At 39.2% G+C, this 25058-nt stretch overlaps 1 protein-coding gene across 4 annotated transcripts in view; it reads right to left on the bottom strand.

The window, feature by feature from the left end:
• Nucleotides 1-25058, bottom strand: part of LOC108043471 (polypyrimidine tract-binding protein 1) — a 147348-nt gene that overhangs the window by 100513 nt on the left and 21777 nt on the right. For all 4 annotated transcript variants that reach the window (XM_044458434.1, XM_044458435.1, XM_044458436.1 and 1 more), the window contains one exon: nucleotides 8088-8186. In XM_044458434.1, the coding sequence (XP_044314369.1) occupies nucleotides 8088-8186 (99 nt within the window). The remainder of the gene's footprint in view (nucleotides 1-8087; nucleotides 8187-25058) is intronic.

Genomic DNA, 25058 nt, shown 5'->3' with positions numbered 1-25058 from the left:
AAAAATCTGTGGCATAGACAGAAGTTGGATTCACCAAATTATTTTCTTTTGAATATTATGGTTTTTTTTTTCGGCCTCAAAAGTTTTCCAATGGCATTTCAACTTCTAACGAACTTTTGCAGGCATTTTGAGTAATTAAGCAATTATATACTCGTTGCACCACATCAAGTATACGTCATGTGTGTCAGTGCGTGCGCGGGCTATAAATATTACCAATTTTCCAGCATGCTGAGCCCTAGCCCGGTTTCTGCAACCAAGGATAATACGACTTTATGGCCAAGGCAAACTTAGCGCTACAATAATCCTCGCAATGCGCCCCCTTACAGTCTACACTGAGATTAAAATAAAAACCGAACCGAGTTCAGAATCATATTTTAAAGTGAGTAGATTTGAACCGACATTGGTGTTTTTAATCACTAATTTTAATTACCTAAAAGAAAAATGTAGCGAACTAAGAAATTCTTAGGATCGTAGGTATATTATCGTACGTCTAATGACATTTTTCTTTGTGTATTCTCTGCCACGAATGTGGGGGTGGCGAATAGCTGTCATGCGGTTTTATTAGAAATTGTTATCGCGGTGCCTGTTGCAGCATACGCTGTTGCTGCTGCGGCTCCACCACTGCACTCTGCTGCATCGACCCAAGCGCTTAAGTTTTGATTTTTATCTGCCTGTGGAAGGGCCCACAAAGCCCACATCGAACATCGCCTGAAAGGCCCAGCTTATTGCCCCATTTGCTATTTGCCCTCGACGGCTGCGACGGAGGCGGCTTTGGCCACAAGTGCTTTGTTATCTGCGGAATTAAAAAACGTCGCCATATTGGCTGCCAGGGCGAGCTTTTGCTGCTCCTGCTACTTTGAGTGCACTTTTAGTGCCATAAATCAGAAATCGTTCCTGCGGCTGCTGCAAGTTGTGCGGCATTGAATACCCACAAGTTGGGTCCGCTTTTATTATTGCAATGTAAATACAAATTTATATTGGCGTCGTAAAGGTAAAGTAAGCCACGCAAGGGGAATCCTTAGGCGCAGCTCCTTAAGTGCACACATTTACGGCATTTGGAAAGCCCACACAGACACGCAAAATCTCCAGCGAAAGCAATCGCATTTCCAATGTCAATATTTGTATTAGCTTTCTATGCGAATGCCAATCCTGGCTGTTATTGTTGCTGCTGTGCCTGCTTTCTTTTTATGATTTTGCATTTTATGTATGGTATTACGGGAGCGACAAAGCCAGATGATGATAAGATAAAAGCAGTTGAAGGGTGAAAGTACAGTGGGATGCAATAAGACGGCAACGGTAAAGTCAATTTCGTAAATTAAAATATCGTTAAATAAAAGTGCCTACCTATCTTACATATCGAAGAAAATTGCATAATTTTATTTTTTTTATAAAAACTCAATTAATATATCTCGTTCTATCACATTTAGCAAGCACTTGTTTTCACCCGAAATATTCTTCACATTTATACAACTGTATTACACAATCCTTGTTTCATTACTTCACCTATTCATTTTATTGTTGGCTACACTTTTATGTCATGTCAATTATCATGCGATGAGACTGCTTATCATTGAAGCCGTTTATCTTCGCAGATTACATTTTCGGGCTTTCTTAACGGGCAAGGATTCATTGGGTTAACTAGTCCAATCAGGAGTAAAAAGTAGTAGTCAAAAGAGTAGTCATAACCACAACGGATCTACAGATAAATCCACACCGCCAGAAATGGAAAGCGCATTAACTATTCGTCGCGCCATAAATATTATGATATTTTGCCCTACTTTCCAGACGGCCTCCTTCACATGTTAACACAGGGATATGCGCACGTAAGTCGAGTAAAAATTTTATGCCAACACGGGAAACCGTAGATGGGTAGTGTAATAAAGAGAATTCTAAAGACGCCGCCAAAACCAAATCATAAACCAGAATAATAATTACCACAAGCTTTGACAGGAAGATCCCAGTTTGTAGGACAGGGCTAAAAGGACTTTCCCCGTTCAAGTAAATTTATTGATGTGTGTGCGCCTAGGACTCTTCATACACCCGAAGCCCCGAAGCGCGTGTTGAGCCTTGGAGGCCATAAAAAGTTCACATAATAATGTCAAATGAGTTACAACAAAAGCCGGCAAGGGGTTGGCAAAGGGGTTTTTGGGTGGAGAGCCGTCGTCCCGCACCCTTTGTCTGATGACTGTATTAAGGATGGCATTCGCGCCAGTCCTTGCGGTCGTTTACAGTTTTTATTACAAATTTATAGGCATACATGCAAATAAATCGCAGCAAGGACTTTTTTCAAGGTGTTGTCGCCCACCCTGAAAAAACTTTCTCCACGGCTGTCTGAAGTTTCGCTTTCAATTGAAAAGTTTTTGCAAATTTCATAATGCTTATTTGGCCAGTCGGACAGACACACAGTCAGACAGACAATGTGTTTGTTCTGGCCCAACACTTTTGCTTGCCCAAAGTTTTGCTCCCCCTCCCGCTGTTTGTGTTTCAGTCTCAGTCGGCGTGTGCTTGTCTTTCCAGTTTTTGGTCAACAACTTTCGTCCTCTCTTTCGGCGAGCACACCTGCAGACGAGGACAACAAAGGAGCAGCAGACACGGCAACAGTGCCGACGACATTTAAGCTCATCTAATGCATGTGTCCGTTTGTGTTTGTTGTGTCCACATGCGACAGCTCCGAGGGACGTGGGACATCTCTGGGCGCTCCTTTTCGGTATGCCATGATTCTGCAGACAACCAATCTTTCAGCTGCACACGGCGTGAAAATCGCGAAAATAAATATTGAACTGTAAAGCCAAAGTCAACAGGAAAACGTTGCCAAGAATGTGTGTGTCCTCGGTCGTCGTTAACTTCCTCGGGGGGCTGTTAAGGGTTAAAGCCGCTTTTCTCCAGTGCAGCTGTGCCCGGTAAGTCCTGCTTTGACTATGCTCCCCCGCCGGTGCTAAAAGTGTCCCGCAGTAATTGGCTTGTTTGCAATAGGGCTTTCCAGTTTCCATCGACTATTGATAAAATGTAGAGAAGTGCCACTAATAGGAATAGAACCCAAATTTAAATTTACCAGTCTTCCTAGATTATTAAGCTCTTCAGATCGTAGTGTATTTTAAACCAAAATATAACTTTTATTAATGACAGAGAAGACAAGTTTTATTAAAAATGTACTTCTAAACTATTTTGAGTCACAGCATCATTTTGCCATTCGATTTACCCCAGCTCTGATTTTTTCTGTGAAATGTTTCGTCTTCAAATTTTAACGAGACACCTGGGAATTGCATCGCTTCGTGTCATTTCTTTCCCTGTCGCCCACAGAAGCCATTGTGTTCTTGTTGTCCTTTGTGTGCAAGTATAATAAATAATGCTCGCCCACACCCCGGGAAAATAGTAAGTAAAACGCGCGCTTGACATGAACAAGGACATCGAATCACACAAGAACAACGGGACAGCGATGTGCTCCAAGATGCCGCAGGGCAGCACGAATAAAAGGATAAGTAGCTGCCCGGTTCCTTGAGGAAGCGATGGGGCGTTTGGCAACGCCTTAATTGAAATTAATGTGTTTCCCTTTTCGATTGCCACACACATGGCCCTCGCATACAATTATATTGCACTTAAAATAGTCTTTAAAAATATAAAATTCCTCTTCAATTCAAATTAATTTCATAATTATTCAAAGGCTTTAAATATTCCAAACTTTGAAAATATTTTAATCACCGAATAAAAATAAAGCTTTAAGAATGATGTGAAGTTGTCTTTTATAAAAATCTTCTTTCCTAGTGGTTGCAAAAGAAACAGTCAAATTTTTCTGAGTGATTTCTCGTTCTATCTTTTACTTGTACCCGTATAGCGGTTAGTTTTTTGTCTTGTCCTTGCCCCAAGCCAAATTGACTTACGCCACAAGCAACAAGCAGCTTGTTAACTGTCTGCCGCTCCCACCCTTACCCCCTTTAGTAATGATCTCTTGGTTTCTTGCAGCTTGCGTGCCCGACTAGTTTGGACACGCACAAAAGCGAGCTACACAAAATAATATTTTTCGTTAACGGTTGTTTTGTGCTGCCTGCGGCCGTAAACGGGGGAATAATTAGTCGTTGCCGTTGCCGTAAGCCTTTGTTGTTGGCCTAATGGGTCGACGCAATTTTGATTTTAAAAGATGGTCATGCGTGCATGCCTAATGTGCCAAGGTCCTTAAGATCCGGCAAATTGCCCGCACTTCCACGCTACTCTTGTGTGTTAGTAATCTTACTAAATAACTATAATTTTTAACGCTTTTTATGGAGCCAAAGAAGAAACAAGCAGCCAAGCCAAGAATCAAACCATCAGCAATGGGCACAAAAGGAAATGCCTTGGTGGATTAAGGTCCACCCAGTGTATGGAAAGTACAAGGGTATATAAGGATATATATATGAGGTTCTGGAAAAAGCAAGTAATTATTATAAAAAATTTTGATATCTAGATATATCCCAAATGTTTCTTAACTAAAAGTAGCTAACTGAAAAGTCTTATGGTGTATGCAGGATGATTTTCAGTAATTCTTAATTGGAAGCAAGGTAATTTTTAGTTGGATCCTTTTTAACTTCTTTATGCGGTTTATGTGCAGTGCGTCACGGTTTTTGGTCATGGATTTGGGATTTTCCCAACCAAACCTACTCGACATTTTACCGCCCTCCTTGTCGAGCTTTTCTTTTAATTTCTTGAAAAGGTTTCTGCCTTTTGTTGTTCTTGCTTATTACGCATCGCACAAAGGCAAATATTCAGTGGAATGAGGCAACGAAGGGAAAGGAACTACTGGAGCTAAGAGCATCTCCCTCGCCTTTTCTGCTTGATATGAATTACAATAATAAAGAAAAAGAAAATTCGAGGTAAACGCATATCAAAAGTTGGGGCACGGCAGCCAAATAAAATCATAAAAATTATAAAAGGTATGCAGGAAAAATGAGAAGCAGCGGCGAGCAGACAGCTCACGGATGCGTTCAAGAAAAATCACCGTAATAAAGCCAAGCGTCTGGGGTCGTCCCTGTGCTTCAGTGTGTATGTTGCAAATAAAACAATTTGAGTGGAAATAAAAAATAAAACAACCGGTGCCAGATGATGGGTTAAAGTGGGTGGTGGAAAACGGGCGCTTAACACAACGCCCGAAAATGTAAGTGAGACGCAATCCTTTGTAAGACCACGTCGGGCAACTGGATTCTCAGACAGACAAACATTACCGGGCAAACAATGCGTTGTCGTCGTCGAGGAGTAAAACATAGCTTAAATTATTAATAAGCAGCATAAGAAAAACAAATGCGAATGTATGCACGCAGGAGATGATGAAGCAAGGAAGATAAAGGTGGTCGAAAAAGAAACAGTAAAAGCACTTGGAAAAATTAATTTGAATTTGACAAGCAGTATTATTAAATGATGTCGTGAAGCCATACAACATAAATTCAAGGAATTCTAGCAATACTTAAATGTTTTTTTAGTGTTCACTCTGTAATAAAATATTTGAGAATTACTTCCATTTGGAATACGATTCTAAACCCGAATTGTATTGTATTGAAGGGAAATTTTCTATATAGATTTTTTCAGTGCAAGACCATGAAAGCCAGAACTGCAGTAGCGGAAGCATTTCCTGGCTTGGTCACCGGCTTCGGTCCGTCTGGTCCTTTAAGTTCACGGTGCAATGGACGGGATAGTGGATGGAAGCGGGTTATAGAGGGTCCACCCTGATCATCACCTTACCTGCTGGCAAAGGGAATAGCTGAACACACCTGAGTGGCTGCTGGACGAGCTCATGGCGGAAGTTCTAAAGCTGGAAGGCCTTTTAACCTAGTCACGTCGGCCAAGATTATTTATGTGCTGTAATCCGTAACTAAATCGGTTGTGAAAAAAAAAGCGGTTAGTAAGCCCTTAAGATTGTGGCCCACTTATTTAATAAATTTAGAATGTGTTACTATTACTATATAAAAATACACATTTCCTGCCAACACTTTATATTTATGCTAAACCTCCCTTGCGCATGAAATCGGAATTGTTTTACAACTTAAAGAAAAAAATGGTATGTTTTAAAATGTTACTGGTCAGGTAAATAAAAGTCTCGTAACGTATTTATCACCAATTGAAGCATTATAAACTAAATTAAATTCTTAAGAATGCGCCATCTGCAGAAATAACACCCCGCCCCCATGTTCTACCCCATAAAAACCAGACCTTTTTCATTGTCTTCTGTATTTCTTTGTTATTAAATATTATTTTGCCAGCCTCACCTTTACACAATATTTTTTTAAACGTCTTTTTTATGACCAACGAAGATGCCCCCGGCCAGCCTAACCCACCCAACCAGCCCCTTCCGACCCACCGCCCCGCGTGATTTATGCCGCGCGGTCAAGTGTAAGTTCCACCACTGGCACCTCGGGGCAGGAAATTGGGTTTAACAGCAGCAGTCAGCGGGACCTGGCAGTTCGTTTAATTTCAGCCGATTTTTTCCGCCGGCCGCCTTATTATTAAATATACTTTTTGCCGCTACAGTTTTTTTTTTGCCTTTTATGAACTGGTTATCAGTGGACTACTTTACGAGTTGCGATTTGCCTTAATTACTCGCGTCGGCAGATCAGGATATTAACCGCACTGAGCTGGGTTGGTTTGGGTTTAGCACATAACCGTGAACGCCCGTCAGCGGTTAAGCTGCAATGGCATTTTTCCTTTTTTGTGTTTTCATAAGTCGCGATTTATTGGCTGCTCGTTAACCTTTGAGCTGATGCTGATGGAAAATGAAGGAATGCAAATAAAGGGACACTCTGTGATTGTTTTTTAATTGCGATGCAGTCGGATATTCGGAAATAATGAGAGTGCCCAAGCGTGGGTAAATGAGGTCCGATTATCATGTAGTGTTACATACTTTCCTGCATACTCGGCTCAATTATTTGGGAATTTTCGTTTGTGAATTTTCATAATATTTTCGCTTAATTTGGTATGACAATTTTCATGCATTCCACAAGAAACCGCAGAGAGAAAATACGCACAAAGCGAAATAATCCTTTGTGACGAACACTTTTGCTTACTTTGGTTTTGTGGGCAAAACCATTTAATTTTCCATAAAGATGAAATACCACGGGGTCTGAAGAACGGAAAAGGCAACTGCAGGCTGTGTAATTTATTAAAAAGACAGCTGACAGAAGAGGCTTGGAAAACAAATTAAAAGCGCATTTATATTGGGAAAGCCTCCTTTTTGGAAGCATGATTCCTTTTTCTCACCCCCGATTGCAACCGATTTTCGCACCCTCCGAGGGCTGCACCCCCGCTAACGAGCGTCCATTATGCAAACAATAAGCACAGCTTCCTCTCCAGATAACAAACCACAAACAAACAAACGTATAAAAATATCCTTCTCGTGGCAAGGAGAAATATTGCGCATACGCCACGCATCCTCCGAGTGGCTTTCATTCAAAAATAGATTTATGTGTGGCATTTAAGCGACACAACAAACAAAAAACGAACAGAAGAGCAAAGGAAGGACACCCAAACAAAATCAAGAAAAATGTGATGCAGCATTTATCAAACGTGAAGCAATCCGTGGGAATGTTTAAAACTCTTTCCATCCCTTTCACGCACCGAAAGCTGCTTGACATCATTATTCTTCAGCAAAAACAAACAATGTGCAGTGCATTTCGGTATCATTAAAATGTGATCACTTCGTATTAAAGCCGCAGTCAAATGTAGGCGGGGGTGGGCGGTACACCAACTTGGGGCAGCAACGATTTGATTTAGTGCCGCACATTATTTCTCGTAAATATCTGTGCTGGGTCTATACGCTGTGTGTATGTTATGCAATATTGTCAACAATAGACCGGGATCTTTAACATGTGTGCGTATGTCGAGTATGTGTGCTCCAGTTGGCAACATTTACATTTAGCATTTTGCCCCACTTGTTGACTTTTTGCCATCGGGTTCCAGCGAATTTGCATGATTTTCGCATTTATGCGCTTAATTTACTATTTAATAATGGCAAGCAAACACATGTTTAAGTGGCGGGAGTGAAACGGAAAGCAAAAGGAAAGCAGGAAGAACGGTCGAACAGTATATGGCTGGAATGGATAATGTAATGAAAGATTGGATCAACTTACCTTGACTCCAATGTGAACCGGTGCAAATTCTGATTTGTGTATAGAAGGAATCGGTATCGGTAATTGCATGGGAAGGGGGCAGGACATCATGGTCGCTACCTGTGAATGCAAACAGAAAGAACACAGATGTGATAGTTAGGTAAGGATCGGTAATTCAAGGGGTATAAGGGAGCAAGGGTATTATGTAATAATATTATTATCATTACTCTTCTTCAGATTGTTATCCGCAGAACCATTTAAATCTGATTCATCTTTTAAAACTAGAATTAAACTGTTGTAAAGCCACATTTAAAAGTGTGAAAATAAAGACAGCCCTTACAAAAAAAGTTCAATCTTTATTTCTCAGAACACTAGCATGTTTTAAATAATCTTAGAACGGGATAAATAAAGTTCGTCCCTCTTCATTTTGTGTATTTTTTAATTCACCGTTGGCACTGCAATTTTTCGCCTTTTCAATTATACGCGATTTAATGGCAGCCGACACAGGATTCGCCCCCACGCATCTTTGCTCTACTGCCCGGACAGACACACACTCGCGCATACAAATCACAACCGCATTGCATTTCATTCGGAAGGAGGACGAAGGACGAAGGTCGAGGAGGAGCAGGGCGGGGGCATGACCATCGTTTCATTTGGCGCCCATCATCATTGTCATTTCCGCTTTTGCGTAACGATGTCAACGGTTTTGATAGCTTCATTTCGTTGCGCTGCATTTCGTTTTGGTTTTTCGTTTCGGGCGCCAAATAAATCATTGCCTAGCCTCCGGTTTCCCTCGATTTTCCCGCTGCCTCGACCCCTTTATTCGCGCTGCACTCACGCCTTTCTTTCCAACCAATAAAAACTTTTTGACTTTGTCATAATACGAGCAGAAGCGAGAATGGGGGAATAAAGAGCAGCGACAACAGCAACATATACAAAGTAAAATAAAATCACAGAAGCCAAAATAGAGACCGAATAGAATGAGACATGCGTACACATAAAATAAAACCTAAAATTTAGAAAAAAATACATGTTTAAATAGTACTTTTATTTGCCGATATTTTTATTCAAAAGGTTATTACAGAAAAATGTAACCCAAGAAAAACCTGAGTTTAGAGGACAAGAATAAATGAATAGTTTTTTCGGTGTACGAAGAAATCGTTGAAAATTAAAATGGCATGACAAAGTGGCAAATGTTGTCAAAACTTTTGCATCAAAGCATTGGAGTAGCAACAGCAGCGAGAAAGCGGACATTGTGATATTGTAAGACGAGAGGACAGTGAACGTCATAAAAGTTGTCGCAAGCACACACTTCGACAATATTTCAATTTCCGGCCTTGTTCTTCAGGATTCTGCCTCTAAAGTAGTTTCCATGCCCCCGACCACCCCACAGCACCACATCTTTCTCCTTAGCAATTTGTGTTCAACTAAACATTTGGACAAACAAATTTCCTATCGCATTACACTTGTCAGCAACTGGCACCCTTTCGATGCCACAACTTGGGAGGTCGGACCAACTGCCATGTGTTTCTTTTCCTGCCCAACAATCAAACTTGTCAACGGCATCGATTACCAGAACAGCTACAAAAATGCAGAACCATCATAAACAAAACTATTTATGTCTCACTTTTCCATGCCATACCTTTACACCCCTCCTCATCACTTTCACTGACTGTCAGCCGGCTGTCAGTTTGCTTACGCATTTCACAGCAAATTGTTTTAAGTGCTAAAAAAAAGTGTCATTACATGGGCAGCTTGGCAAACTAATTAATAGAATTTCAGCATTAAGTGTTTGTTGTTCTGCAACTCGTTTTTTCGCTGACTGCCGTTGCAGTTGTAGTCATCATCATTATCAGAAGTAGTGCCAAAGTGTAGCGGAGCGTGGCTTGGCTTGGATTTTAATGACGACAACAAACGGAAATGACGTTGCCTGACTGACTTTCCAACATTGTAGCCGGCTTTTTATGCTGACACGCGACAGAGCAACGGAATTGAAAGGGTTGACGATAGGGCAGAACTGCGGAGAGAACGGAGGTCTAAGAATTGAGGCTGGCAGACGGCGCGACTTACGCCAGATGAAGTCATGGCCATGCCACATGTGGTAGCCATGTGGAAGCTGGCAAGTGCTCTTGCAATAAATGACAAGCTCCAGAACTTTTCAAACCAAAACGAAGATCGAAACTGAAACAAAGCTCAATAAGTTTGAATAATGCTTTGCCATATTAGAGATTTTCTAGAAATTAATAATTGGGTTTGGATCAACAATAGCTCACAAAAAGCCAAATTAAAAAATTGCTTTTATAAAACAGTTTAGCAGAATATATCTCTAATAAAACGCCATGGTAATAATCCCTTTTTTCAGTGCAAATGTTTACTGACTTGCCTTCCCTCCTTCATCCCGACATTGATATACGACTCTGCCTGGGTCTCGGTCCATATCCGCACACTCCAACGCCAGTTTTCTCTCTCACGCGTTAATTTGTCCAGTTTTGTGGTGGACATCCATGGCATTCGAGCAGGATAATAAATGTAATACGGCGATGATGAGAGCGAAACGATGTAGCGGGACTGTTGCTTCCGATGCTGTATGCACAATTAGGCCCGATGGATGATGGGGGCTTCCTATCCACCCACGAAAACAATGATTAATGAGCAGTAGCAGCAGCAGCAGCCGCGGCAATCGTACATCATTCGGTTAAGTTCAGCTGAGCGAAGTTGAAGGCCGGGCGGCAAGCCCAACAGACACAGCAGCAATTGCAACGACAGCAGCAACTTGCAACCTGTCACAATTGCAACCTGCAGCAAGTTCATGGACTATGTTGCCCCGTCGCCGTCGTCGAGTTTTCCACTTCACTGAGCATGCGCGGCGCATCTACAGCCGCAGGCAACAACAACGATAACTGCGACGACAGCATAAGCAACAGCTGTGCCAATCGTGCAGCAAATCAAGCGAAAATTTTTGCACGGGCTATCCACTGAAAAAAAGAGGCAACCTTTTCCATTCTTATCAATTCTTTACTTCTTCGAAATCAAAGATACAATAACTTAAAAAGAGAGTTTTTTCGAAGAATTTAAAAGCGAAAATCAGAGATAAGTCCAGCTTTATAACACTCATTTTATGTTATATATGCGTTCCAAGCTTAACTTAAATTTAGAATTGTCTTGCTTCTAACAATTGTATATTTTATTTTCCAAGTGTAAGTATCTCGGAGAATAAAACGGGTGGAGACCGCCGCGCCCCTGGCACTGATATTGCATATTGCACAAATACAAAGTGGCTGGTTAATGAACAGGTGGCTTGGCTCAGCCTCTGGCAGCTGACTCAGCTCCATTTGCCCCAGAGCATTGAACCTGGTCATGAGTACAATTACTTGCAATCAATTTGCATAATCATTGAAAGTAGTAACAATAAACATAATAAATCAGCAGTCGATTAATTGTTTTTAAGATCAAATTATTAACTAGACTGCTGTTTAATTTGGTGTCATGTTATAATGTTTTTAATTATAGCAAGTAAAACAATAATGATGGGAATATAATTCTATACCTATACTTCTTAAACACCTGTCCTAACACTTTGGTTGTAATCAACCGATTTGCTGATACATTTCGCTGATTCTCCTTTTACTTTTACCAGGCCTTTTTATGCACTCGATAACAAGGACTGCATAAATCAGCGAGGAGCCGGCAAATCGCATTAAAAAGCTCAAATCGTTTAGATTTGTGACACTAAGCAGGAGCACCACCCATTTAGCCGTCCACAGCACCACCCTCAGCCACAATCACAGCCACAGACACAACCACTGCGGATGCCTGGCAACAATAACGAAATCCAACCGAGACATTGTGCAGGTTTAGCATGACAAGTGAAAGTAAATAAAGTGAGCGGATGGGGAAGGAGGGACAGAAGGACGAGGGCAGCCTGTGGCCAGGGATTGCTCCTCGTATTGAGCTGGCATTTTATGCAAGGAATGACGCCCATATTTCACTCACAAAACTCGGTGTTGGCTTAATGCGCTAGGAAAACACGCCAAGAAGTTGCAGCCCACAACGGAACGAACTTGTTGCAACACACAGATCAGAAGAGCGGAGCAGGGGAGTGGAAATGGAATTGTAAGACGGGCGAAATGGAAAAGCGAAACGCGGGCATTTGCATAAATTCAGTTCACGGCAAACGGCGGCTATTGAACAGGAAGCGACCGTGATAATGATAAGACCGGTACTCAAGGGCAGAGAAGTGAAACCGAACTGTCCCAATAGCTGTTTCAAAGCAAACTGTGGTAATAAATAAAAGTTAAATACAAGATTCTAAAAAATGGTTAAAGCTTTTAGTCCTTACTGTTTGATGTCAAATTACAATTGTATTTGGCACTAGTATTGGCACTAGTAAATTGCCTGGCCTTCATTATACTGTATACAATTTTCGTAATACTAAAAACTAGAGTTTTTTCGAATGTGTTTTCAAGTATTTAATGTGATTTTTACAATAAGTTTAGCTTTTTTACCAGATAGTTGGCAGCACTGACTCAGAGAAGCTCTGGTCAGGACAGGTGCGAAATAATCGCTTGCTTTTGTGAGCCATGCATTTTCGATGGGCCGACCAGAGTAGAGCAAGTTGAAGGAGGCAATTACTATGGGCAGGGCCGAGGACTTTTCTGTTAAGGATTTCTTGATGGTATTGACGCCTTCGTAGCGGCTTTTGTTGGCTCACACAGATGGGCGTGGGTGTGCGCCTCTGGAAGTGCATGTGATGTGTGCGGTTTTGTGCCGCATCAAATTGCATTAGTGTTGAAAGTAGCAACAAGCTCAAAAAAAACCCCAGCTAGTGTGGAGAAAATCCAGTCTCAATCTGTCCCTTTCCGCCCTTCTCGCTCCCCTGTGGGTTTCCAGCTCACAGCCATTTCGCCTCTCATCGTCCTTTGTTTGCTTTACATCACGACATCGTCAACGGATTTCGCCTTTTTGCATTCTGATCTGATCTACCACTTACACCCTAAACCGTTGCGCAGCCATTATTTGGCTGGATCCAAAGGGCGAAAGACAGTGTGTGAAATGGCTGTAGTGCTGCTACTCTTGCCTGGCTTTGGGTAAGCTTCCTCCAGCTGGCAAGGAGGCTCAAATAAAAGTAGCAAGCTGCAAGTTCCTGCACTCAGCTAAAAAGCTAACACAGTTTTAATCGTCAGTGATTTTGTTTTTCCATTCTGGTAGCCAATATGAAATATTTTTCTCAATCGACATAGATAGTAATGTTAACGAATCGAGATTTAATTTTGGAAAATCTTTTCGAATTTAGACCACCTCTATGAATAATTTTTTTCAGTGCCTTGACTCGCTGCAAGTTGCATGCCGAACGCTGCATGGGAAATTCAAGCCGAGTTGGCCAGCAGCATCATCCATCATTTAGTATTCGTTGGGGGACACAGGCAGCATCGCCAGTGTGTGTAATTAAAAATGTCAACGCACAATGGGTTTAGGTGTTGGCTATGCAATCACAGGTGGCTCACAGGCAACTCAATTCCTGCTGGACCACTCACAATGCTGGCAAATGAGGCAGTGCATCCGAAATGGAAACTGCAATTGCAAATGGCAGCGATAAGGTTTTCTAATACCTTTCTCCGCTTTTGGTTTATGACTTGGCTACACCTTACACATTTTAGGAAACAGAAAAATAAATCCTCTGCCTGACAAGGAAATGTTATGCTTTCGTATCATTCCACTACTTTAATCATTTTTATCTTTGGGGCTAAGCGGCAGGTGCGCTCACACAGAGTCGTAAATAGAGCTCCACCGCACATCTTGGCCACATTCATTTTAACCAGCGGCCGACTGCAGACAAACCCTTTTCGCAAATTAAATGAAAACAACTGATGGTACCATAAGCGCACTAACTTATTTTTCACCGGGAAGTTATGGCTCTTATATGCCACTTATTTGTATACCCCTGCAGATGGCATTTTATTTTCAGTTCATAGTTTGCAACACAGTGAAGGAAATAATTCCGAAAATACATCTTTATCTGTATAAAAGGACTTTTGAAGACCAATTTTGGGTCACCGTCAAACAAGTCATCGGAAAATTGGAAAAAACTAACTAGAAATGGGTCAAAAATTTGATCAACGTTAAATTGAAACTTTTGAATGCAGATTTTTAGAGAATCGAATCACAAGTCTTTAGAGGTATGCCACTTTGGAATCGGATAAAATTTGGTAAAGTTATGGACTCTCAAAGACCAATATTGGGTCAACGTTAAACAAGTCATCGGAAAATTAGAAATAACTAACATAAAAAAGGTTCAAAAATTTGATCAACGTTAAATTAAAACTTTTGAATGCAGATTTTTAGAGAATCGAATTACAAGTCTTTAGAGGTATGCCACTTTGGAATCGGATAAAGTTTGGTAAAGTTATGGACTCTCAAAGACCAATTTTGGGTCAACGTTAAACAAGTCATCGGAAAATTAGAAATATCTAACTTGAAAATGGGTCCAAAATTTTATCAACGTTAAATTGAAACTTTTGAATGCAGATTTTTAGAGAATCGAATTACAAGTCTTTAGAGGTATGCCACTTTGGAATCGGATAAAGTTTGGTAAAGTTATGGACTCTCAAAGACCAATTTTGGGTCAACGTTAAACAAGTCATCGGAAAATTAGAAATATCTAACTTGAAAATGGGTCAAAAATTTAATCAACGTTAAATTGAAACTTTTGAATGCAGATTTTTAAAGAATCGAATCACTAGTCTTTAGAGGTATGGCACTTTGGAATCGGATAAAGTTTGGACTCTCAAACCCCAATTTCGGGTCAACGTTAAACAAGTCATCGGAAAATTAGAAATATCTAACATGAAAATGGGTCAAAAATTTGATCAACGTTAAATTAAAACTTTTGAATGCAGATTTTTAGAGAATCGAATCACAAGTTATTATCGGTTATGGACTCTTAAAGACCAATTTTGGGTCAACGTTAAACAAATCATCGGAAAATTAGAAATATCTAACATGAAAATGGGTCAAAAATTTGATCAACGTTAAATTAAAACTTTTGAATGCAGATTTTTAGAGAATCGAATTACAAGTCTTTAGAGGTATGCCACTTTGGAATCGGATAAAGTTTGGTGAAGTTATGGACTCTCAAAGACCAATTTTGGGTCAACGTTAAACAAGTCATCGGAAAATTAGAAATATCTAACTTGAAAATGGGTCCAAAATTTTATCAACGTTAAATTGAAACTTTTGAATTCAGATTTTTAGAGAATCGAATCACAAGTCTTTAGAGGTATGCCACTTTGGAATCGGATAAAGTGTGGTAAAGTTATGGACTCTCAAAGACCAATTTTGGGTCAACGTTAAAGAAGTCATCGGAAAATTAGAAATATCTAACTTGAAAATGGGTCCAAAATTTTATCAACGTTAAATTGAAACTTTTGAATGCAGATTTTTAGAGAATCGAATCACAAGTCTTTAGAGGTATGCCACTTTGGAATCGGATAAAGTTTGGTGAAGTTATGGACTCTCAAAGACCAATTTTGGGTCAACGTTAAACAAGTCATCGGAAAATTAGAAATATCTAACTTGAAAATGGGTCCAAAATTTTATCAACGTTAAATTGAAACTTTTGAATGCAGATTTTTAGAGAATCGAATCACAAGTCTTTAGAGGTATGCCACTTTGGAATCGGATAAAGTTTGGTAAAGTTATGGACTCTCAAAGACCAATTTTGGGTCAACGTTAAACAAGTCATCGGAAAATTAGAAATATCTAACTTGAAAATGGGTCCAAAATTTGATCAACGTTAAATTAAAACTTTTGAATGCAGATTTTTAGAGAATCGAATCACAAGTCTTTAGAGGTATGCCACTTTGGAATCGGATAAAGTTTGGTAAAGTTATGGACTCTCAAAGACCAATTTTGGGTCAACGTTAAAGAAGTCATCGGAAAATTAGAAATATCTAACTTGAAAATGGGTCCAAAATTTTATCAACGTTAAATTGAAACTTTTGAATGCAGATTTTTAGAGAATCGAATCACAAGTCTTTAGAGGTATGCCACTTTGGAATCGGATAAAGTTTGGTGAAGTTATGGACTCTCAAAGACCAATTTCGTGTCAACGTTAAACAAGTCATCGGAAAATTAAAAATATCTAACATGAAAATGGGTCAAAAATTTGATCAACGTTAAATTGAAACTTTCGAATGCATATTTTTAGAGAATTGAATCACAAGTCTTTAGAGGTATGCCACTTTGGAATCGGATAAAGTTTGGTAAAGTTATGGACTCTCAAAGACCAATTTTGGGTCAACGTTAAACAAGTCATCGGAAAATTAGTAATAACTAACATGAAAATGGGTCAAAAATTTGATCAACGTTAAATTAAAACTTTTGAATGCAGATTTTTAGAGAATTGAATCACAAGTCTTTAGAGGTATGCCACTTTGAAATCGGATAAAGTTTGGTAAAGTTATGGACTCTCAAAGACCAATTTCGTGTCAACGTTAAACAAGTCATCGGAAAATTAAAAATATCTAACATGAAAATGGGTCAAAAATTTGATCAACGTTAAATTAAAACTTTTGAATGCAGATTTTTAGAGAATCGAATCACAAGTCTTTAGAGGTATGCCACTTTGGAATCGGATAAAGTTTGGTAAAGTTATGGACTCTCAAAGACCAATTTTGGGTCAACGTTAAACAAGTCATCGGAAAATTAGTAATAACTAACTTGAAAATGGGTCCAAAATTTTATCAACGTTAAATTGAAACTTTTGAATGCAGATAGCTGGCCTTAATGCTGCAAGTCGCACGGCCAGTCTATGAGCTTCACCATTTCAGGTTTTTATATCCTTTTACGTAGACAGCTACAAAACTCGGTTATTAATAAATTCATTTAGCCAACGTAATGAGGGTCTCAGACTCAGAAGCTTTACTGCCTCTGACTCAAGCTGTAATGTTAAATATGTTTTTGTCTGTTGATGGTTTATTTTGTTGTGTTTTTTGGTCATGCCGGGCAACGAGTGTTAATGACATCTGAACAACAAGACCGAGTTTCGGGCCTCGAAGTGACTCTTTTTGGTCTTTTTGTCAAGCGTTGAAAAATGTTTGTGCATGAGAAATTGCCCAGGTCTGCGACGCTGCAGTAGACACATTAATTCTCATTTAGCATCGTCAAATTAATGACTTCAAAAGAGCCCTGAGACCCCCCTCTCGCACCATCAAATGTAGAGATTTCGTGAAGCAAACAGCTGACCGAACAATTACAGGTGATGAGCTCATACCTGGTGGAAGTGGAAAAACTTGTTGAGGTACTTACGCGGCTGCCGGCCGGCAAGCAAAAGTCAAGCGAACGACACACACACAACTAGTCTTAGACACTGCCACCGTAATAACACTGAATGAAATTATATTCCCGCCCCAAAAAAGGCTGTAACTATTGTAGAACATGTTGTCGTGGGGGCAATTTGTATGTTTCTTATTTCAAGCGAATTTTAGGTGCGTTAGATCCCCTTCTAAGCCATGTGAAACTTTTGAGGCTTCATGGCGAAAGGAAACGAAACTTGTACACAAGCTGTAAGATTCTTTTTATGTGTTTTCTTGGAGGCAGCAACACACGGTTGTGTGCTTTATAAACGGCTATATATATAAAGAAGAATTCGTTGGCACCAGTGTTCTTGTAAATAAAGTTTTGAAATGAGGAATATTTATTTTCCATGAGAACTTCAAATCTTGGTTAATACTGGGGAAAAACCGGATATCATATGTGGATAAACTATTTGAGTACTTGCAAATGCGGTAGCATTAGTACTTTCCATAAAACAAAGGCGATTTTCAAGCCCAAGTCGAATGCAAATTTGAGAAGCAGAACCATGTTTAATGTCTGATTAGCATGCGACTATTAATAGAGGTGAATCGATGCAGGGAAACAGCTCTAAGTGAATTTTGCAGCACGTAGACTGCCCAACACCCAAGGGCCTTGGCTGGAGGAGATGGATGATGACACTTCGGTCGTGCTCCTTGGAGCTTCACACAATAATTAGCAATGAAATCACGTGCAAGTAGCTGGCTTTTGGGCTGCGGGTTAGCTGCTGCCAATTTCAATTAAAGCTAAGAAGCGGCCAACTGGCCGTCGTCTCCCAGGAGGAGCTTTTAAATTAGCGCCGTGACTAATTACAAATTAAATTGACAGAAAACGTGTTTAACGTGCTGCATTTCGACGTTCTTCATAATTTATGAGTCGGCTCTTATGGGCCAGGACCTTTTCCGATGCCCCCGCACGGCATAAGCCGCCAGTCAAACGGTCAGCTGCAGGTGTAACTAACGGACAGCTCAACTTTTAGCCCTGCTCCCTGGCTCAGGGTGCAACAAGTTAAGCCGTCGCCGACGTGTTGAATGGCCAGCGTTTTAGTGGCAGTACCTTTGACATCCGCATATATGCACAGGGACGGGTATATGTGTGAATTGCCAGCTTAGTCCTTGCACGCACACAAGCACGACGCACAGATATCAGCAATTAGTTGGCTGGTTTTGCCTGTATATCTTTAAACCTTTTCGCTTTTGTGGAGCTGAAATTTAATCCGGTTCATTTGCAGTTCACAGCGCTTTCACTTGTCACGCTGAATAGGATATATTAGTTTGAATTAAAAATTCTTCACTGCAATCTGAATTAAAGGAGCTTATAGCTATTTTCTTTTACAATGCTCACTAATATTTATTTATTCTTAAATACCACTGCTCTTGTTGCCCACCAGATACTGCCTACTATCAACAGGGCCCGCTATTATTGCGCAGAGGAATGAAAATGGTTTATCTTGGTGAGACTGCAGTTGGGAACTGTCCCACACATATACAACAAGAGCAAAATCAGAACAGCTAGTACGGCCAACGCAGACAACCTTCCTGCAGCACGAAATTGGTTGTACGCCCAAGTTTGACACGCCTCCGACAGCCTTTCTACTCTCTATTAGGAGAGTGTGTGCTGGGTGCGGGCAACAGCGAGACGTCGTGTAGTTTTAATTAATTTAATTTCACGCTCATAAAATGCCAAACAATGTGAAAAACTTGAACACACATGTTGGGGAAAAGCGCGTGAGTCGCGAGGAAAAGTTCGTTTGCGATTTTGATAGAGATTTTCAGGGGGCAGGGGGAAGCGGTAAACTTATGCCCAGATGAAGGCTCTAAAATTGTCCTGTCAGCTAATTGTTTGCCTGCATGTGACAAGGAACGTAATTAACACTTTACCCATATTCGCACCCATATTGCCACAATTGAATTGCAACGGAAACAATTATTGGGGAAACCGGGAAAAAGGGTCGCCAAATGACAAACCAGTTTCACGGCTGCAAATTGAGATCGCGGGCCAGAAAGCCAGTGATCGACGGCAATTGAAGGCACTTAGTGCGAATCCGTGTCACTTACTTGACTACTCGAATGCTCTTGAATGTGGATTGCCTAACTGACTACATTTCTGGGTTGTTTGCCACGAGAAAATACCACACGCAAAGGGAAATCTAGCTGTAAGATCCAACTTCAAAGCCACAAATGTGTGGCAAGACGCAGATTGCAGTGACTCATAAGTTAAATGAATTTGTCGCCAATTAGGAAATCTAATGCAGCAAGGCGTATCATAAGCGAAGCTGTCTAAACTAGGGGGCTGGAAAAAGTATTTGATTTAAATAAAATCATTATCCCATTTTAAACCTATTAGTTCCATTATATCAGAAGATTAGGAAGTATTTTTCGAACCAATTTAGACAAAAACAAGAGAGAACGCTATAGTCGGGTGCCCCGACTATCAGATACCCGTTACTCAGGTAAAGGGAGTGCGAGGGAGATGGAGATAGAAACTTTCATCACGCATAACTTTTTAACGAATGGTCCGATTTGAAAAATTTCTTCAACATTTCGATAGGTATTGATAAACACAATAAAACTGCATTTTTACTTTTCCGAAATATTTAAATTTTTAAAATCGTATCTAAGCGATTGTGGGCGTTAAAGAGGGCGTGGCACCTTTTTGAAACAAACTTGCGCTGCGTAGGAACTCCTAGAATCTGCATGCAAAATGCCAATCTTCTAGCTTTTATAGTTTCCGAGATCTCAGCGTTCATACGGACAGACAGACAGACGGACAGACAGACGGACAGACGGACATGGCTATATCGACTCGGCTAGTGACCCTGATCAAGAATATATATACTTTATAGGGTCGGAAACGCTTCCTTCTAGCTGTTACATACTTTTGCACGAATACAATATACCCTTTTACTCTACGAGTAACGGGTATAAAAAAGATGTCGATGAAAAAAACTCATAGATTTACATTGGAACATTTACACTGTTTCGCCATCTGCCTTTGGTTCTTATTTGTTTATGTGCATTCAGTTTATTGTTTTTCATACGTCTAATACGTATACATATATATGTGTAATGAATTTAGATTGCTAATGTTTTGGTCTGCTAGTTCGCATAATAGACACAACCATTGAAGTAAGGAATTGGACGGAAAAGCCAACACGAACTGAAAATAAATTCGCAAGAATTCCCTTTGTTCTGCACATTATTCAAAGCTTAGATATGCAAAAATATTTCCAAATAATATATTTGAATACGTTTAAAATGGAACTATAAAGAACGGGAACAGAGTATATGCTTTACTTTCGGCTTTTTATACCCTTGCACAGGGTTTTATTTATATAACAAGAAAGGAAAGCTAAATTCGGGCGGAGCCGAAGTTGAAATACCCTTGCAGAATATTCTGCAAATTATATTCTCCAAAATTATTCATATGATGCATTCTTAATACTCATAAAAAATCCCAACTTCCTAACTTTAAAAACACCAAAGTTATGGCATTTCCAATCGTTCAGTTATACGGCAGCTATAGAATATAGTCGGCCGATCCTTATGAAATTTGATATGTCGGATTGATTGGGCAAAAATAAAACGCATAGAAAATACCAACTTCCTAACTTAACAAACACCAAAGTTATGGCATTTCCGATCAATCAGTTATATGGCAGCTATAAGATATAGTCGGCCGATCCTTATGAAATTTGGTAGGTCGGATTAATTGGCCAAATATAAAACCCATAGAAAATCCCAACTTCCTAACTTTACAAACACCAAAGTTATGGCATTTCCGATCAATCAGTTATAAGGCAGCTATAAGATATAGTCGGCCGATCCTTATGAAATTTGGTAGGTCGGATTAATTGGCCAAATATAAAACCCATAGAAAATCCCAACTTCCTAACTTTACAAACACCAAAGTTATGGCATTTCCGATCAATCAGTTATATGGCAGCTATAGGATATAGTCGGCCGATCCCGGCCGTTCCGACTTATATACTGCGTGCAAAGAAAAGAAGGGTGTGTGCAAAGTTTGAATTCGATATCTTTAAAACTGAGAGACTAGTTCGCGTAGAAACAGACAGACGGACAGACGGACAGACAGACGGACAGACAGACGGACAGACGGACATGGCTATATCAACTCAGGAGGTGAACCTGATCAAGAATATATACAGTCAACACAATATTTATTCGGACACCCGTGATTTTGATTTTGATTCATTAATAACTCAACAAAAACGTAACGAAAACAAACAATTTATATTTCATCGTGAAGGTTAACATTCTTAGAATATATTTTAACAAAAAAATAAGGAACTTTCAACAGTAAAATTAGATATTTTCTTAAATTAACTTGAAAAGTCATAATTTTACGCACAGAAATTATTCGGACACTTCATATAATATTAAAAAAAAAACATATTTCTTGATGTTTTAATATTTTTAATATTTGGTGGGTTCTCCACTAACATCAATGACAGCTTGTAAGCGTCGACCCATGCTTTTTACCAAGTTGCTTGTCTCATTAGCGCTAATTTGACCCCATTCAGCCATCAATGCAGTTTTTAAGGACTCCCTGGACGAAATGACGTGCTTCCGAATCCTTTTCTCAAGAATATCTCAAACATGTTCTATGGGACTTAAATTAGGTGACTGGGGAGGTGTTTTCAGCTGCTTGCAGTGATATAAAAGCCACTCTTGCACCAAAGACGAAGAATGTTGTCTTGTTGAAACAACAATGTCTTCGGATCTAGACCAAGTTTTATATCACTTGGAATCAAATTTTCGCTTAAAATGTTTTTGTAGATATTCTTATTAATTTTGTCGTCAATAAAGACCATTTGACCGACTTCTTCTACCGATACACACCCCCACATCATTACATTCCCGCCACCATGCTAAACAGTTGGAATTAAGTTCTTCTCATTCATGGCTTCATTTGGTTTCCTCCACACTTTCGAGGGCCCATAGTGTCCAAATATGTAAAATTTGGATTTGTCGCTTAAAACTACGTTCTCCCAAAACGAATCCGGGTGGTTATATGCAGTTTTCCAAACTCCAAACGCTTTTTTTTGTTGATGGCAGAAAATAATTGCTTTCGACGAGCAACTCTGCCATGTAAACCAGCCTTGTACAGGTAGTTTCGGATGGTTTTGGCCCAAACTTTTTTTATTTTCGCTTGCTCTACATTCTTTTGAATTGTTGTAGATGTTGTTTTCGGATTTTTCAGGACTGTAGACATAAATTTCCGTCCCTCACGTGAGTACAGAATCTTAGACCTTCTAGCTTTCTTGTGATTTGAAGCTCATTATTCCGTTTTTAAGTATTTTTGGATTATACTATGTATTGTGGAAGGTGATTTTCCATTAATACGACCGATTTCGCGATAACTACGATTTTCCAAAAATGAATTTAAGATAGGTTTTCGAAAATCTAGTGACAAATCTTGAACTCCTTTTATTTTGACCAATCGTATCAAAAAAACACATAAAAACTAACAAAAAACAAAAAAAAAAGCACGCCGAAAATTACTCCGAAGTAATTTCAACTAAACTACTTTAAAAAGAATCGCCTATTACCGTTGTGCTCAGAAATAAACACAATAAATGAGAAATGTACGAATAATTTTTGTGCAACATTTTAGCAACTTTTTTGCTTTTCTTTTAATATTTTTAAGGCTAATTTAAAAAATTACATTTTTGTTTGTGTAATGTCTTCTGAAAATCACTGTTTCTATGATAAGTAAAAAAAAACCTGCTAAAATTACGAAAATTCCGGCAAATAAGCTGTTAAACTTGATAATAGACAGTGTCCGAATAAATTTTGTGCTGACTGTATACTTTATAGGGTCGGAGATGTCTCCTTCACTGCGTTGCACACTTTTGACCAAAATTATAATACCCTCTGCAAGGGTATAAAAAGTCAATTGTACCAATAGATCGAGAAAAAACCGAAAATGTCTCTGTATGCATATGTAAAAAAATATTCTCTTATCGAAAAAAGGTAATATAACAGTTATTTAATGACTTTTTTTTATGAATAATTTAAATAAGCTCCAGAATTTTCGGTTTGTTGTATGATTTTTTAGTAGTACAAAAATAACTGTAAGTAGACTCTTATTCATTTTTCAATCAGAAAATAATAGTTAATTAAAAATAGAAAAAATAATGATTAAAATAGTATATTTAAAATAAACGGTATGGCTGCTACTGTCCCTGATAATGTAGTTTCTGTGAATTCAAAAAGTTCCAAGAAAGCTCGGATGATCTAATATTGACTTCTACTTTATTTTCAATCTCATGCATAAATATTTAGCTGACAGGGTCCATTTGTGAGTTGTATTCTTTTGCCACATGATAGTGATCATGACTGCCCGACTGCCTTTTAAATGTATATTTTCTGAGTGGATTGTGCTCCAGTTAGCCTTCTGGTCCACAGTCATTGGCGAAAATTGCTTTCCCTGTCTGTTCATTTCAGACGGAATAAAAAAAAAAAATAAAAAAAAAATATTTTTTGGAATAAAGTTTCGTCTAAAAATGCCATAACATTTAAAATCCTACATTATTCAATGAAACAAAAAAAAAATTATAGAAATTAGTTATTTAGAAATAAACAAGAAAGGAAAGCTAACTTCGGGCGGAGCCGAAGTTGAAATACCCTTGCAGAATATTCTGCAAGATATATTCTCCAAAATTATTCATATGATGAATTCTTAATACTCATAAAAAATCCCACCTTCCTAACTTTAAAAACACCAAAGTTATGGCATTTCCAATCGTTCAGTTATATGGCAGCTACAGGATATAGTCGGCCGATCCATATGAAATTTGGTAGGTCGGATTAATTGGCCAAAAATAAAACCCATAGGAAATCCCAACTTTCTAACTTTACAAACACCAAAGTTATTTCATTTCCGATCAATCAGTTATATGGCAGCTATAGGATATAGTCGGCCGATCCTTATGAAATTTAATATGTCGTATTGATTGAGCAAAAATAAACCCCACAGAAAATCCCAACTTTCTAACTTAACAAACACCAAAGTTATGGCATTTCCGATCAATCAGTTATAAGGCAGCTATAAGATATAGTCGGCCGATCCTTATGAAATTTGGTAGGTCGGATTAATTGGCCAAATATAAAACCCATAGAAAATCCCAACTTCCTAACTTAACAACCAGCAGAGTTATGGCATTTCCGATCAATCAGTTATATGGCAGCTATAGGATATAGTCGGCCGATCCCGGCCGTTCCGACTTATATACTGCGTGCAAAGGAAAGAAGGGTGTGTGCAAAGTTTCAATTCGATAGCTTTAAAACTGAGAGACTAGTTTGCGTAGAAACAGACAGACGGACAGACGGACAGACGGACGGACAGACGGACAGACGGACATGGCTATATCAACTCAGGAGGTGATCCTGATCAAGAATATATATACTTTATAGGGTCGGAGATGTCTCCTTCACTGCGTTGCACACTTTTGACCAAAATTATAATACCCTCTGCAAGTGTATAAAAATGTAAGTAACTTTAGCTTCAATCATAAACAGGTGTAGTTTGAGATTCATTTTGAGCGAGTCTTTTCACGCTCTTTGTTTTATTTTACTCTGGAATTGTCAATTGCAAAATTGCCCCAGTTGCTGAGAC

Source organism: Drosophila rhopaloa, unplaced genomic scaffold, assembly GCF_018152115.1.
Source record: "Drosophila rhopaloa isolate 14029-0021.01 unplaced genomic scaffold, ASM1815211v1 contig_167, whole genome shotgun sequence".
In the NCBI taxonomy this organism is placed as follows: Eukaryota; Metazoa; Arthropoda; class Insecta; order Diptera; family Drosophilidae; genus Drosophila; species Drosophila rhopaloa.
The sequence above is the reverse complement of the archived record's forward strand: the minus strand, read 5'-3'. Positions and strand labels throughout refer to the sequence as shown.